This window comes from Exophiala aquamarina, assembly GCF_000709125.1.
Source record: "Exophiala aquamarina CBS 119918 chromosome Unknown aczIA-supercont1.7, whole genome shotgun sequence".
Lineage (NCBI taxonomy): Eukaryota > Fungi > Ascomycota > Eurotiomycetes > Chaetothyriales > Herpotrichiellaceae > Exophiala > Exophiala aquamarina.
The window spans coordinates 1-14,171 of record NW_013550581.1 but is presented as its reverse complement, the minus strand read 5'-3'; the positions used below and the strand labels follow the sequence as shown (position 1 = coordinate 14,171).

Below are 14,171 nucleotides of genomic sequence, written 5' to 3'. Positions count from 1 at the left end.
GGTCGCTCAAATTTCTCGTGTAAGCACCAATAGCAGTAGACTGCAGAACCCACAACGCCATCGTAGCAAGCATGGTTAGCATCTACTGTAGACGATGCGAGTAGACTCGTGGCTCGAATGCAGGCCATCCTAAAAGCAGTCTACTTGCCTCCACGTGATATTACAGCGAGCCTACTTGCCTTGGCATCTTGGCATACGTAGTGTCCAGTGCCCATGCCTTCCCCTAGAAGAAAGTGCAGACCGCCTAAGAGGCCCCTTAAGAAATTAAGGTTATTGCTGGGCGGGTTCCCAATCTAGGAGGTTCAAGGCTGCCCCAGGTTTGGCGGGCAACCGCAGGATTCGAACAACTTTCAGTTCCTCCCCCTTTGCTTTCTGCCTGCTAATTACTGCCAGTCCGTGCTGGTGCCTCGTAAAGCTTGCCGACTTAGCTTCCTGCTGTTAGCATTGACCTTCCAACAAATTCGATTCTTTTGTTTCCAACAGCCTCATATCCATCTCTACCCATCACCAATCGTCAACACCTAGACCTTCTCGTCGCCCTCAGCATCAGTCCCTGCTCGAGTCCGCTATCCATCTCCTGTTCAGCACGGTCTAAATTCCTACCAAAATGGACTTCTCCAATATTTTGTACGTCCAGATGCGCAGGCTGCGCAAAAGCATGGCATGCCACCCGGCAAGCCACTAGATCACTACTAACATTTGATGATAGCCGGCTGGTGAACCTGGCTGTTGGTGGTGTCATGGTACTTGGAGGTGCGATCCATCCCAACGACTCCCGCTGCACCGTTGCCAGAACTAAACCGTCTCTTGGAATACAGGCATAACCCAATTCTTTCACGGGAGCCTGTTGTATGTCTACCGCATATTCACCTTATCGTCCGAGCACTGAAGAATCAATAGCCGAAACATCATCGTTGGAGTCTACGTGATCATTTTTGGCCTAGGTTCGGCCCTCTCATAAGAGCTATGCGACATGGAAAAAGAAGCTAACATACGATGGCAGTTGTCGCCGGCCTTGAACTCCTACCTCAAGTTCCTCCATATGTCCCCCGATACGCGAGCTTTTTGTTCTCATTCCTCGGTCGTGGTGTTTGTGAGTGACGATCTGGCATTACCCAGTCCCTTGCTAACTCCGTTTCAGTCTACATTTTCGTGGGATGCCTCATACTGGAAGATAACGCCTTGCGCATCGTCGCCGGCTCAATTGTTGGCTTTATCGGATTGGGCTATGTTGCGCTTGAATTCATGCCCTCCATCGAACCTCCGTCGAACATGAGAGACGCTGATGCTGGTTGGGGCGCAGAACAAGTCTAAGAAAGAGGAGTCTAGAGTCTTGTGTCGGACGCCTTCGATCGATCCCTTCTGAAAATGATGTTTCATGAAGCTGAGACTGATCCTACTGGGTCAGCAAGGTCCCGGACGACGATTTGGAGTTTTCGGTGAGCGCATGGTGGAACCTGGGAGAAGGCTTCGAGTTTTGTGCAGCATTGCGGTCGAAGGGAACAATATAAAACAAAGAGGTGGGGGGCTGGGCTATAATTGCAATATGGATAAAATTGTAAATCTAGTCTATGCAAAGTGTTATAGAGGAATGCAACGTCGCCAGACTGCGACCGTCAAAAGCGCCATTGGGGACACATTACCGTTCGATGACCCAGAAGGCATGGGGATTTGTGCAGTCAGATCTCGCTCCATTCATGCACGGTCCAACATGGATCTCAGAATACCATTCTTTCCTTTTCTCAGGGCCGATTGGTGCAATATATCAAGCCCAAAGGGGATGGAACTCACATGATTCCATAGGCAAGAGCTGTTGAAATAAATGGTGCTCTTTCAACGGAAGCACTGTCCAGCAGGTCGCCCTCCCCCGAGCAACTGGGTCTTCCTCCACCTCATGCTCGATCACAACCCAGTTAGCTTAAGTCGACGATTCGAGTCGAGAGAGCAGGCGAATGCGCATGTGTTGTCCCATCAGCATTGGAGGTGCAGCGAACTACCAAACTTTGCCAGAAAACGTCGGTAGCATTTGGCTTCGGGTGACATATTTCTCCGGCCAGGTGAAGAGTCGTCCGACGTATGCCTGTTGCGGCTATAGGCTGTATCAAGGGAAGTGGTGCGTCTCAGTGTGGCCAACCTAGCGATGAGTCGACGACCGGTAAATGTCGCCCGATTTCTGTGAAACGTACATGATTCGTGCGAGCATCAGGGTTGATCCCACTCGAACTCAGGAGATTTTGCTCAGATGAAAGAATAAGCATGTCTGGCTTTGCTTATAGAGTTCAACTCGTTGCAGGTTCGAGGATGATGCTAAATGTGACTGGACGGCACGTGATGATTCCTTTTCCGTCTTGGCCAATTAGAGACGGGATGATTTACATTACCAACTGTACCTGCCTGAGCGACACGTCTCTAGGCTTCCTCTCCACTTTGGCGATACCAGGATTCCAACTCCGTGTCGGGCTCTTTTGTCCAAGTCTCCCTGTTCATTTCAGACGGATTCATCTCCTTGCACATCTCAAGTCGCCTTTTCGCCATTCCCCTTCAAACTTAGCCATACTTCACTCGTAGCGGGGAGTTTCTTTCACAACACAGTCCTCCTTCAGCTTCATCGCCCGCGTTACGTGGCCTTCGCTCTCAAGATCTTGACACCGCCACCTCGTCTTGTCACGTCCCGCCAAGAAGCCGCTGGTGACTTGCGCCTGTACTCCGTGCTCAGTCAACATTCACGGGAGTTGATTATAGATCTCGTGTCTGGAATCGTTCTCTGCTTCATCAACGACAGACGATTTTATCCCGCAGCACATTCCCCAGCTGGATGGGTGTTGAGGTTTGCTAACACGACGAGAGACTGAGTCGGCATGTTGGCCGTGCGTGGTGCAATGGATGCCTTGCAGCACTCTACCTCATTCAGCGGTCAGAAAGACAGTCTTCTCCGGCAACCTTCCGCCGAGGACCTCGACGCCGCTCATCAACTTGTGTCCTCCGCGCGGGGTGAACGCCATGGTTCACATGTAATTCATGACACCCACAGGGGTGAGGCTACATCTGACCAAAGTTATTCGAGACGAGTTAGCCCTGGTCAAGACGCTATCAATGTCGCCGGGACATCTAGCGAACCCTCTGAGCAAGCAGAGGACTCCAGTGGATTAGGTCAAATGTGCAGGTACGTCTGCTGGTCCACTGAATATTTATTTGCTGGTGTACTCTAGAATCGGTTTCATCTGATCCGTCTATCAGACCTATTTGCTTACCTATTGTCTAGCAATTGCGGGACCACCAAAACCCCTCTATGGCGACGCTCACCAGCCGGCAATACAATATGCAATGCCTGTGGGCTCTACCAAAAGACCCGCAACGCTCCCCGACCTTCCAATTTCAAACGTCCCAGCTCAGTCGCTCCATCTGACAGTCCACGTCAAACCACAGGGACTTCACCTGTCGCTTCCGCCGCAGTACCATCGCCATCCCAAACTCCACAACCCAGCATCCCGTACAGAGTTCCTGAACATACACCAGGGTCCTGCCCTGGCGGAGGTAATTGTAACGGAGCTGGTGGTGCCGAAGGATGCGGAGGTTGTCCTGCGTACAACAACAGAGTCGCTAGAACAACCAATGTTTCGTCAGTCATTAGCCCAGTAGCGGATGCAGAAAGTGATGCTCAAAGTACTGCCGGCTCCACCACAGGCTCGATTGCTCCCGCCGCTGCTCCTCCACAACCACCGAGTCAAGGCAACACATCCATGGTTGTCGCGTGCAAGAACTGCGGGACTACTGTCACTCCTCTTTGGAGACGAGATGAACTTGGTCATCCTATATGCAATGCATGTGGCTTGTATCACAAACTTCATGGTTCCCATCGACCTGTCCAAATGAAGAAGTCCACAATCAAAAGGCGGAAGCGGGTAGTACCGGCATATCTAGACGCTCCGAGACCAGAGGGTGCGCCTTCACAGCCCGCGACATCAATGTCGCCTGAACCTCCATCCCCTGTGGCGATTGATAGCGGGCATGATTCAACTCAAGTTACACCGGCGTCGAAGAGGAAGAGACCTCCTCCTACAGTAGACTACACCGGTTATGTTCCCGACAGTGCACGAATTGATGGACAAGGAGAGACCCAAAGACTTTCCGAGGACTTCACGGTACAAGCGCGACTTGCAGCCGCCGCAGCAGAGGAAATGCAACTTGATCCCGCCTTGGCTGGAGCAGGGCATCATGATCGGAGCTCCGACGTTCCACCTGTTCGACCAAATGGGAGGCCAGATGGAATAACCTTGACACCTCAGCACTCTGATCGGTTGCGGAACGATCGACGAACGCAGTTGATGCGGGAAGCTGAAGAGATGAGAGCAGCCCTCCGAGCGAAGGAGAGAGAAATCGATGACCTCAACTGAATGCTATGACTAAGTGACGATTGCTGGACGAAGGGGGGCTCCCCAAAATCAAAAGAGACTCAACGAAGACGTCTCACTTTAAGGGCAGGCCTTATTCTTGTCTATAGCATATGATCTACCACAAAGAGAGCAAGGCGCTGGAGGAAGGCTATTGATACTTCTTACGGCGCTCTCTAATGCGATTGAAAATGCAATGGTCGAAACGGGACTTGAATTGCTCTTGTGAGGAGACCGTCGCACTGGATTTATCAGTAAATAGAGCTACTTGTAGGACTTGACTTGGTGCTATGCTCGACTCGATTGTATGTAAGTGGCGTGCTCTCCAACTCATCCTGGCCCTCACTTACCCACCTGATCGCTTCCTGAAGTTCTTCTACTATCTATCTAGTCTTATGATCTGGGCTTTCGATCCTCCTTTCCATTTGCACTAATATCGAACCATCGACTGCGAGCTCTGAGATCACCAGTCTTGGGCTCCCTGGTTCAGGTCGTAGGTTCCAAGGATCCAGTAATTGGCAGCGCCTCGATATACACGCGGAATCCAGATCTTGCTGCGACCGTTACCTTGCTCGTACGGTCTCTGTAAATATCCTTTGCTACTTCACTTCCCATGCACGTTGTGTCTGAAAATCCATCGGCAGTACATTGGGCGAGACAAAAGATGTTTGTTCAACATCTGGTAAAAGATTCCCTGACTGAGTAGGTCGATCCTTTTTCCGTCGTAGATATCGATCAAAGGTTGATGCCCTCCCAACGAAATAGCCTAGAACCACAACTTGATCAATTCCTCGCTCACAGCGTCCGGGGTCATGATGCCGGTCTCGGTGAACAAAGCAGAGATCAAGTCTGGCGGCGTGATCTCGACCATGTCATCGACGCTCGGAGCCTTGCCTGAGCCGGTAGTGCTGAACTGCAACACATCCTGCTTCACACCCATCTTGGCGAGGTCGGCCTGTCCACAGCCCAGGGGAAAGCTCCGCACGAATTTATAGGATTCGGCCGCGACGTAGAAAGGCAGTGAGAGCGACCGTGCAACCAATGCTACCTGATGGGTCCCGAACTGCGTGATGATCGACCCGTTCTCGAGGACGGCGGCCGCGCCGGTGACGAATTGAGGCGGCGCCTGCGAGGCTGGCAGCGACGCGAGTGCGAAATTCAGCGCGTGGATGGGGATGGTGCTTGTCGGGATCGAGAGTGCGTTCAGCGCGGCGATGGACTTGGAGAGCGTTGAGGATGTGTCTCCACTGGGTGGCAGTACGTATATGACGTTGAAGTACCGGCCGGACTCGGCGGCGTGCGTGAGCAGCGTCTGCACGACACGGCTGTATCCGTATGTGACGATGGTGGACTCCTCGCGGACGAAGCGCAGTGCGAGGTGTGCGATCTTGACGCGTGCCTCGTTCGCCCGCTTGACGAACAGTGAGCTGTTCGTGATGATGTTGTGGCGGAGCGTCGAGAAGTCGGAGTTCGCGAGTGTTGACGGTCGCTGTTGGAAGGATGACACCAGATACCGCTGGAAAAGCTCTGTTCCCGCCGATAGTGGGATGGGGTTGCGCTGTGCTGCGAGAAGTTTCGCCGTGTGTGTCGACAGTAAGGCCAGAGTCTCGGAGATGGTGGTCAGTGGCGTGGTCGCGAGGAGTGATATCAGTGACTCGATCGCTGCTATCGGAGGAGTGATCGATGAGTCGGATTCGATCAGCTCATTATAGTAAGATACTATGTCGAAGGTCGTGGTTGGTGACTGGACTGTTCGTGGCGACGGTGGGATGGCGGTCGGGATGGATACCGATGGCGCTGGTAGTGGTTTCAGGTTAGAAAATGTTGGGCTTTGGGCAAGTGGTGCTCGATTGGATGTGCAGCAACAGCAACATCCACCCTGCGTTCAATTGCTAGTCGCAACAGCCCAACGCGCTCGGTTTGGCCTCTTCTGCACCGCGGTGCACGACGACAAGAGTAGTGGATTGGGGATCCCGCGGATTGAGTCATTGGTGTGCGCTCAAAACTTCAAGATTCAGATGTTGGGCTTACCGGACGCCATCTTCGAAATCTGTGCTGAGCAGCAGCCCAAAATAGCACAAGAGATCGCTCGCAAAGGCTACAAGCCAATTCCACTAGGTTGCTGTGGGAAGGGGTCGAGGAAGAAGAGTCTTAAATGCCATGGAATGATTCCCCATTATTTTCATATGCCAGCCTTGTCTGCAAAGTGCTGGGCCTGCCTTGGCAAGGGAGACAGGCTACCGCTGCGGAACTAAGATTCACTAGCCGGACGCACTAGCCAGGTTGAGGAAGGTATGCCGAGTCTAAGTCTTCTTCGGTCCGCCCTCACGTGTCAAAAAGAACCAAATATTGGGACTCTTCGAGCACCTTCAGGAGAGAAGCACTACTGATCATCAATGGGTGCTCTAGGACGCCCTGGTCCAAGTGTGCTTTACCGGTAAGTCGATCAATAAGCGCTATTGAGATTCATATTGCTGCGACCACGCATCCTTTCATTCAATGAATCAATCTTCTTCTGCCACCTCGTCCAGGTTCATGTCTACGTCAAGCCCTATGTTTCCGCCGCAGGAACTCATCACGCCGAAGATATGCACCTAGCAACACCTCAGCCGCAGCAGCACAGCTATTATAAGTCAGACATGCAGATCCAACAGCAAGAACTTTGCACCTACTCTTCTGGCCGAGTATATTCGGTGGGATTATGGCTGATTCCATCCCGGCAACGCGCGAAGATCATTGCCGTCGGGACAACTTTTGAGGTGTACACGCTATCGACAGAGGTCAGTGAAACTTGATACGGAACAGCTCGATTCCAGTCGACACACCTGTCATGCCCAATAAAACTCGTCATTTCGTGAGAGCAGCCAACCTCTTTTGCTGATTGACGTACGCAATCCACCATTTCTGGGTTGAAGTGTGTTGCTCTTGAATCCCAGACAACCTCCATGGTGAGGCTAGTTCTATGTTCTTTGTTAATTGCGTCGAAAATATGCTTCAGAGATTGGTCCAAGCCCTGCATGTCTTCATCAGTAGGGGCACGGAGATCGAGACTGAGTTCCACATTCCCTGCGATCGTGTTCATGCTTTGAGGGTATGATTTTGCTGTCGACACTGTCGCACGAACTCCCCGTTCGACAGCAACCTTATTCACTTCAACGATCATCTTTGCCGCTGCAAGCAGTGGGTCACTGCGATTATCCATTGGGGTGCCGCCGGTGTGCTCTGCCCGTCCCGTCAGCGAAAGACGAAACCACCGGACAGATTGAGCGCCTGTCACTATCCCGACTGCCTTTTCTGCACGGTCTAGAATTGTACCTTGTTCGATATGCACCTCGAAATGCGCCGAGAGAGGATTGTCGTGGCTAGAGCAAGGCGTCGAGCCTAGATAACCAATCCTTTCCAGTTCCTGTGCCATCGTTACCCCGTCCACACTCTCACGGCTTTGGCCATGCTCGAGGGTGAATTGTCCCGCCCAAACACCTGATCCCAGCATGGCCGGGGGGAATCTGGCTCCCTCTTCGTCTGTCCAGTTCACCACTGCAAGAGGTGCGTAAGTCGTGACATCCGCTTCATGAATGGCCCTCAAAACCTCCATCGCACAGAGAACCCCCAAAATGCCATCATATCTTCCACCGGTCGGCTGCGTGTCGAGATGCGAACCTAACCCAATTGGCGGAAGGTCGTTGTTCTCTCCTGCACGAATAGCAAAGATATTGCCCATGGCATCGATTTTGTGAGAACACCCACATTTAGCAGTCTCGGCGATGAACCAGTCTCTCACAAGCTTGTCGTCATCATTGCCAGACAACCTGTTCATGCCCCCATCGTTAGTTGCACCCCATTGACACGAATATTGCAGAGTGTCGTTGATGCGCTTTGCATTTGTCTTGAGAGTGGCAAAGCGCGGACTCAATCTCAATTCCGAACCAATGCTACCCATCGCTCGACACCCGCAATCTACGGACTAGATCGAATTCTTCCGAAATCGTATTATATGGTCTTCCGTCTCTGTCTTACTACTTGCCAGATGTTGGATTTTCAGAGAGGCGCATGACGGGAAATTGCTTTCTCCAAAGATCAATTTTCATGGAGATCATCCGGCGTCGATTCACTCGGATGAGAGCGCCTCGATTTGGGGTTCCATATTGATGACGCAAACCGGATCGTTGAGTCTACTGAGGTGTGCCTAGGCGATACTAACGGGCGCCTAAGCATCCCTTTCACCGACTTCCAGATAGTTAGTTATTCATGCAACGTGGACAGGCTGTATTTGAAGCAAGTTCTTAGAGAAAAAGTTGATGGCGATGATGCCTCATTGCGAAGAGTAGTTCTGAACGTGCAATCCTCAGTCGTACAATCTATTTTGTGCTCTCGTAAATCCATTCACGTGTTTTGAACAGTTGCGTACCCAGGTACCACCCCGGTACCTAGAAGGGTAGTGTATGTCTTGGCGTTGGGGTCTCCCGTCCGACTTCCCCTTTTGGACATGTCAACAGAAGGCGTCAACATAGCAACCTCCGCATCTTCTCTTCGATCACCAACAGACCTTTTGACCTGCAGCGTGCCTCGACGCAAGACACAACTTGAATCTGTAGTCGCTGTTTCCAGACATCTTGACTGTCGCCATGAGTCAACAGTACCGAACATCCCAACAACAACAGGGGCGGGTCAAAAAGAAGGAGGAAGACCCTGCCGACTTCATGCGCCTGGTTTGTGGTCACCTTCGTTCTATGTTGACACATCTGTTGACCAGTTCATACAGCCCGAAAAAGAAATTGCATCATGCATCAGCGAAATGGGAATTCCCTTCCAGCCTTCCGACCTACAGAAGCCAAACCCACAAGTCATTCAGATGGTTTTCGAGCATTTGGGCGAGCTGGTGATGAATGCGACCCGAGATAACCTTGATCCCGCCATGCGCGCCGCCGCCGAAGATGTTTGCGCTGAGTTTCCCGAAATAATTCCTGTGGAAACCAGACTTCTGATGGGCTTTTTCGTCAACCTGCGGACAATGCTTGAACAGTGCGGGATCAATGATTTCTCTTTCAACGACCTTGTTCGTCCAACCCACGACCGATTGGTCAAGATTTTCTCATACACCATCAATTTTGTCCGATTTCGCGAAACTCATACTAGCGTCATCGATGAAAACCTGAACAAAGCTGAGAACACCAAGGCGCGCATCGAGACACTATACACGGAAAACCAAGATATGGAACAGAGGTTGGAAGAAATGAAACGCAATAGGAAGGCGATGGAAATGGCTGTGAGAGAAAAAATACGGCGCAACGACGAGCTCAAAGCAAGATTATTGGAGCTGCGCAAGGGACAGGAACGAGTGTCTGAACAACTTGAACGAGCGAAAGCTGAAAAGGCGCGTGCGCAAGCTGTCTTGGAAGAGAAGACCGAAAAGCTCGTGCGGACACGACAGGAAAGTGAGAAGCTGAGACCCTATGTGCTCCAGAGCCCGGCGGCTCTACAGGATACCTTGACGGAACTCTCCGAAAACCTCATGCGGGAAAAGAGTCAGATTGATCATCTAGAGAGACGATGCCGAGCCCTTCAAACATCCGGTGACAGTTTCACGGTGGTGCAAAACGACGTTCAGTCGTGTGTTAAAGTCCTCGATGAGGTTGCCGTGGAGCTACAGAAAGAGGAAGAGGAAGACGCTCGGGCAGCGAAAAACCGAGATGCATTGGCCGAGCGAGGTAACAACGTGCGCGAAGTCGAGCAGAATGAGAAACTGCTCCAGAGACAGCTGAAGAAGTGGGAAGACCGCATTGAAGACCTGAGGAGAAAACACAAAGATCGAGACGAGGCAAATAAGGCGAGAATGGATGAGCTTCGCGAAGTCCAGAGACAGCTGAGAGAGGAGAGGGGCGAGAAGGGGCGAGAGATGGAGAGGCGCAGAGTGCGCATCGAACAAACGGAAAAGAAGGTAAGAATCACCTGTGATTTCAAGCTTGTATGTTCCATCATTGCTAACATTTGGGAAAGATGGCCGACCTCAAGGATAACATCGAAAACGAGGTCCACACAGCCCATGAAGAGTACTTGAAACTCGAGTCGCACATTAAACTCTACATCACAGAGATGGAGCAGAGTATATGACCAGGGATTAGAGCTTTCACGACATTGACGATACCGGCTATGGATGTATTCTATGATACCCACAGGCGTACAAAGGGCGAGCATTTCCATGTATACGGTGCAGAAAAGCACTTTTGATTAGCAAGCGAAGCCCGTTTGGATTCAAATAAGCATTTCATCTTCTGAATCTGGGATTTCGGCACGGTGTGTCACTGCTCCGCTTGCCTTGTTGTGATCAGTGCTCTTTTCCGTTCTGAACCATCGGCTGGCAATCTTGTGCACTCTCACGCTTCGGCGGCCCCATCTTGCGCCGTCCTCGCCTATCTTGATAGACATGCTAAGCAATGGAACCTCTGCACTCCACAATGTGGAACCGAAATTAGCGTTCGATGGGTCGTTCACATCCTTGCATTCAACCAGTTGCACCGCCTGGTGCATCCTCATGCCGGCGGATACGACGGTGGCAAGTGTTTGTGAGAGACCCTGAAATGTGAACTCCGATGACCCATGGTGCTGGCCAACTAGGTTAAGGATGATGAGGTCTGTCGTTTTGAATGAAGTCGGCGCCATTGATGTGGCGCCACAGCTTGAAAAGTATGCCCTCAAACTGGAAATGGTAGGACAGAAGGCCAACTTGATGAGCCGGCTGGCATTCAAAGCGCTCAAGACTGGAGATAAGAAGTCTGGATCTGGCGCGGACGCACTACGACTTGGTACCTCCTGATCCCCGTCCCCATCGTGATGCAGTGTCGTTGCTGGATCATCCGACCGCGCTTGCAGCCCTGATATTATCTGATCAAGAAAGTCCTCTCGGGTAGAACAGATTACCAAAACTGTTGGATTGTTGGATTGGTTGCGTACCAGATCTTGGAGTAGGTCCACGACGTAGGTGTATCTCGTTACAATGGAATTCATGGTTGGCGACGGCTCAGCTGTGAAGCACAGAATATGCTGCCATGTTCGCTGGCTTGGTGTAGGAGAATAGCACCGTCGTGTAGTCCAGCGCTCCTTGGATAGGCAGTTGGTAGATATGTAACATACAGCAGTAAAAATTGATCTACCCGTACGGACACGCGGAAAGACAATCAAAATTACCCCATGATTGGCCGACCTTGACTTTGCCTTGGACGACACTATCTACAATTTGCGGTTCAGCTTGGCCTGTCGATCACTTATCCCAGTCACCTCCCCATGACAGCTACGTTTTCACTAGAACCTCCCGGCTGGTCATAACAGCTAGGTCACTCAGAGCCGAACGAATACATACCACTGTAATTGTTGATGAACTCATGCGTTCCAGTCTGTCTGTCATCTTGGCATTCGGCGCTGTCTGACGTGTGGTCTCTGAGACAACCTTGGTACGTGGCCGACAAATGCTGTCAATCTTAGATAGGATGTCGGGGATATCGTTCGCTCCTACTTCGGGCCCGAACAATGAAACAGCTTCTGCATCTTCAATGGCCATGTCCCTCCCAGGTCCTGCGTCGGAGTCATGGCGTGAGCTGCGTTGCCTGTGAGATTCGCCTTGCCTTTATTCCAAGATGGAAGAGGATCGAGGCCTTGCATATCCCATACCTTGAATTGGGTCCCGACCCTGGACACTGGTTAGCTGAGGCTAGCGAACATGCTGCGAGAGGGACTCGTTCCTGAACCTCCCCATCAGGGTCTTGTCGAAATCTCCGAGACCCTCCAAGATCTCGCCTTGGTCAGCGTCAGCATGCCAGGACTCGCGCTCGGTATCTACATGTCCCCCTCCTGTCGGAAGGTGCAACGAACAATGGAGATGGTATGTAACTATGAGCCAGTTGGAGTCATCTGGAGAATGGAAATAAGTCAGGCATCCCTCTCCGTCGTGGTCCAGCAGCATCCAGTGGGGTAGTTTGCTTTCGCTGCCGACTGCTTCAGTGGCCTTTTGGACGGGTACGGCAACTCGAAAGATGGAGACACGCCATTTCTTCGCCTTATATTTCTCATCGTCGCCGAAAATGCTCTTTCGAAGTCTCGAGTGGATACCGTTGGCGACTGTACCGTATCAGCTCACGTCTACCTGTTAGACGGCTAAGTCCACTTACTCATAACCATATCTGCTTGGAACACTGTACCGTCCTGAAGGGTCAATTTCGCAGTCTCGGTGTCGACATCCATGACTATGGTGTCGTAACAGATTTCAACTGAACCCCGAGCATTTGGAATTCCGACCTCCTCGTTGGCCCCTGTCGCAAGTCGATAGAGCTCGTCGCGGCAGTCAGACCTTAATTGAGACCAAATCGGAACACCAAACTTTTCCACATAATGAAATTGAACCGTCTCAGTGGCGACTCCATCTCGGTTATGGTGACGGAAGCAAGTGTCGTGACATAGACGTCCACGTTCCTCATCGTAAGACAACTTCTTCAAGATTTCCCCAGTCGAAGGGAAGTATTATGATCCGAGCTACAAGTAGTTCTAACTAAGGTAGGGTTCCTTAATAGAGTAGGTACTAGAGTGCGGACTAGGATAATAAAGGGAATACTTATTCGTCGGACTATATCCTAAAATATAGGTATAGGATTACTAACGAAGTTAACTACTACCGTCCTATCTAGGGTAATAAGCGTATATTATATAATACTAGTAGCTCTCCTAGATCTTATTACTTCCTCCGAATTTCTCGAGATCCTATAAGATTTAAGGAATTTAGGGGATTTAGCCTAGCCTAGTTACCTAACTTAGCCTCGTTCTCTATCGGCTAACCTCCTTCCTTAGGTAGGTATCTTAATTCCCTTAGTAACCTTTTAAGTAACTTAGTTCGTAATACTATCCTTCCCTCCTTCTAGTCGTTATCCTTAATATACTTAAGGTAAGTTCCTCCTATACTTTCGTTTTCTTCTCTCTCTATAGCTAACTATATCGCCTATAGGTATTATTAAGCGTTTTAAATCCTCTACTATTCGTCGTTAGCGTACCGCGCTTAAAATTAAAACTCTCGAAAGGAAATACGAAAGTATAGGTCGCTATACTCCTTACTAGAATATAAATATCGTCTATTTTATATTAGATAGTTATACGCGATATAATAACTATATATATAATAATCGAAAGGATTATAATAGAGTATTTTCTAATACTAAGTTCGAGGCTCTATTAGCTAAGCGTAGCCGTTTAGCCGAAGCCGCTCGCTAGAAAGGCGAAGAAATCCGTTAAAAGAGCGAAGAAATATAGCGCCTACTTTCTTCTATTACTTAGGCTAACGCCGAGCGTAAGCGTTTCGAGAAAGAGGCCGAATAGCTACTTAAGAAATAAAAGAAAATAGTTATTTAGGAGGCTTATACCCTAAACGCGCTAGATTATATTAATCCTCCGCCCTAAGCTTCCTCTACTATCCTAGTTAGTATAGATAATACTTAGCTTAAAGATATCTTCGATCTATCGCCGAGTTCCCTAGCCTAATTTCTAGGTTCTATTCCCCTAGATTATTCGGTAGTCCGATAGTACCGAGCTATAAGTTTTAGGTTAAGGTTAGTTTCCGGTTCCTACGTATTTTCCTTCTCTAGATATCCTAACTACTTAATTAGGTATTTTATTTAATTACCTTCTTACCTATACTAGAATATAGTTTCTATCCGGGGGATAAGGTTTAGGATCTATTATGGAAGTAGCTAAAGACCGTAGAAAGAAGGAGTAGAATATATAGTCGCTTCCTATCTTATT

At 50.1% G+C, this 14,171-nt stretch overlaps 7 protein-coding genes across 7 annotated transcripts; 3 read left to right on the top strand and 4 right to left on the bottom strand.

Moving 5' to 3' along the window:
- Positions 1-996: 996 nt before the first annotated feature.
- On the top strand, positions 997-1,314 carry A1O9_08084 (uncharacterized protein; the record flags this gene model as incomplete). Its single annotated transcript, XM_013402470.1, has 2 exons — positions 997-1,093; positions 1,142-1,314. 2 exons carry the CDS (start codon positions 997-999, stop codon positions 1,312-1,314), a joined length of 270 nt encoding a protein of 89 aa, XP_013257924.1.
- Positions 1,315-2,858: 1,544 nt separating this feature from the next.
- A1O9_08083 (GATA-binding protein, other eukaryote) lies at positions 2,859-4,394 on the top strand (the record flags this gene model as incomplete). The annotated part of the gene is made up of 2 exons (XM_013402469.1): positions 2,859-3,163; positions 3,263-4,394. 2 exons carry the CDS (start codon positions 2,859-2,861, stop codon positions 4,392-4,394), a joined length of 1,437 nt encoding a protein of 478 aa, XP_013257923.1.
- Positions 4,395-5,157: 763 nt separating this feature from the next.
- A1O9_08082 (uncharacterized protein) lies at positions 5,158-6,432 on the bottom strand (the record flags this gene model as incomplete). The annotated part of the gene is made up of 2 exons (XM_013402468.1): positions 5,158-6,188; positions 6,423-6,432. The coding sequence occupies 2 exons, from the start codon at positions 6,430-6,432 to the stop codon at positions 5,158-5,160; spliced, it is 1,041 nt and encodes a 346-aa protein (XP_013257922.1).
- A 627-nt stretch (positions 6,433-7,059) lies between these two features.
- On the bottom strand, positions 7,060-8,331 carry A1O9_08081 (uncharacterized protein; the record flags this gene model as incomplete). The annotated part of the gene is made up of 1 exon (XM_013402467.1): positions 7,060-8,331. One exon carries the CDS (start codon positions 8,329-8,331, stop codon positions 7,060-7,062), a length of 1,272 nt encoding a protein of 423 aa, XP_013257921.1.
- Positions 8,332-9,016: 685 nt separating this feature from the next.
- Positions 9,017-10,502, top strand: A1O9_08080 (uncharacterized protein; the record flags this gene model as incomplete). The annotated part of the gene is made up of 3 exons (XM_013402466.1): positions 9,017-9,100; positions 9,154-10,329; positions 10,389-10,502. The coding sequence occupies 3 exons, from the start codon at positions 9,017-9,019 to the stop codon at positions 10,500-10,502; spliced, it is 1,374 nt and encodes a 457-aa protein (XP_013257920.1).
- Positions 10,503-10,643: 141 nt separating this feature from the next.
- Positions 10,644-11,396, bottom strand: A1O9_08079 (uncharacterized protein; the record flags this gene model as incomplete). The annotated part of the gene is made up of 1 exon (XM_013402465.1): positions 10,644-11,396. One exon carries the CDS (start codon positions 11,394-11,396, stop codon positions 10,644-10,646), a length of 753 nt encoding a protein of 250 aa, XP_013257919.1.
- Positions 11,397-11,897: 501 nt separating this feature from the next.
- A1O9_08078 (uncharacterized protein) lies at positions 11,898-12,626 on the bottom strand (the record flags this gene model as incomplete). The annotated part of the gene is made up of 3 exons (XM_013402464.1): positions 11,898-12,075; positions 12,134-12,503; positions 12,554-12,626. The coding sequence occupies 3 exons, from the start codon at positions 12,624-12,626 to the stop codon at positions 11,898-11,900; spliced, it is 621 nt and encodes a 206-aa protein (XP_013257918.1).
- Positions 12,627-14,171: the final 1,545 nt, after the last annotated feature.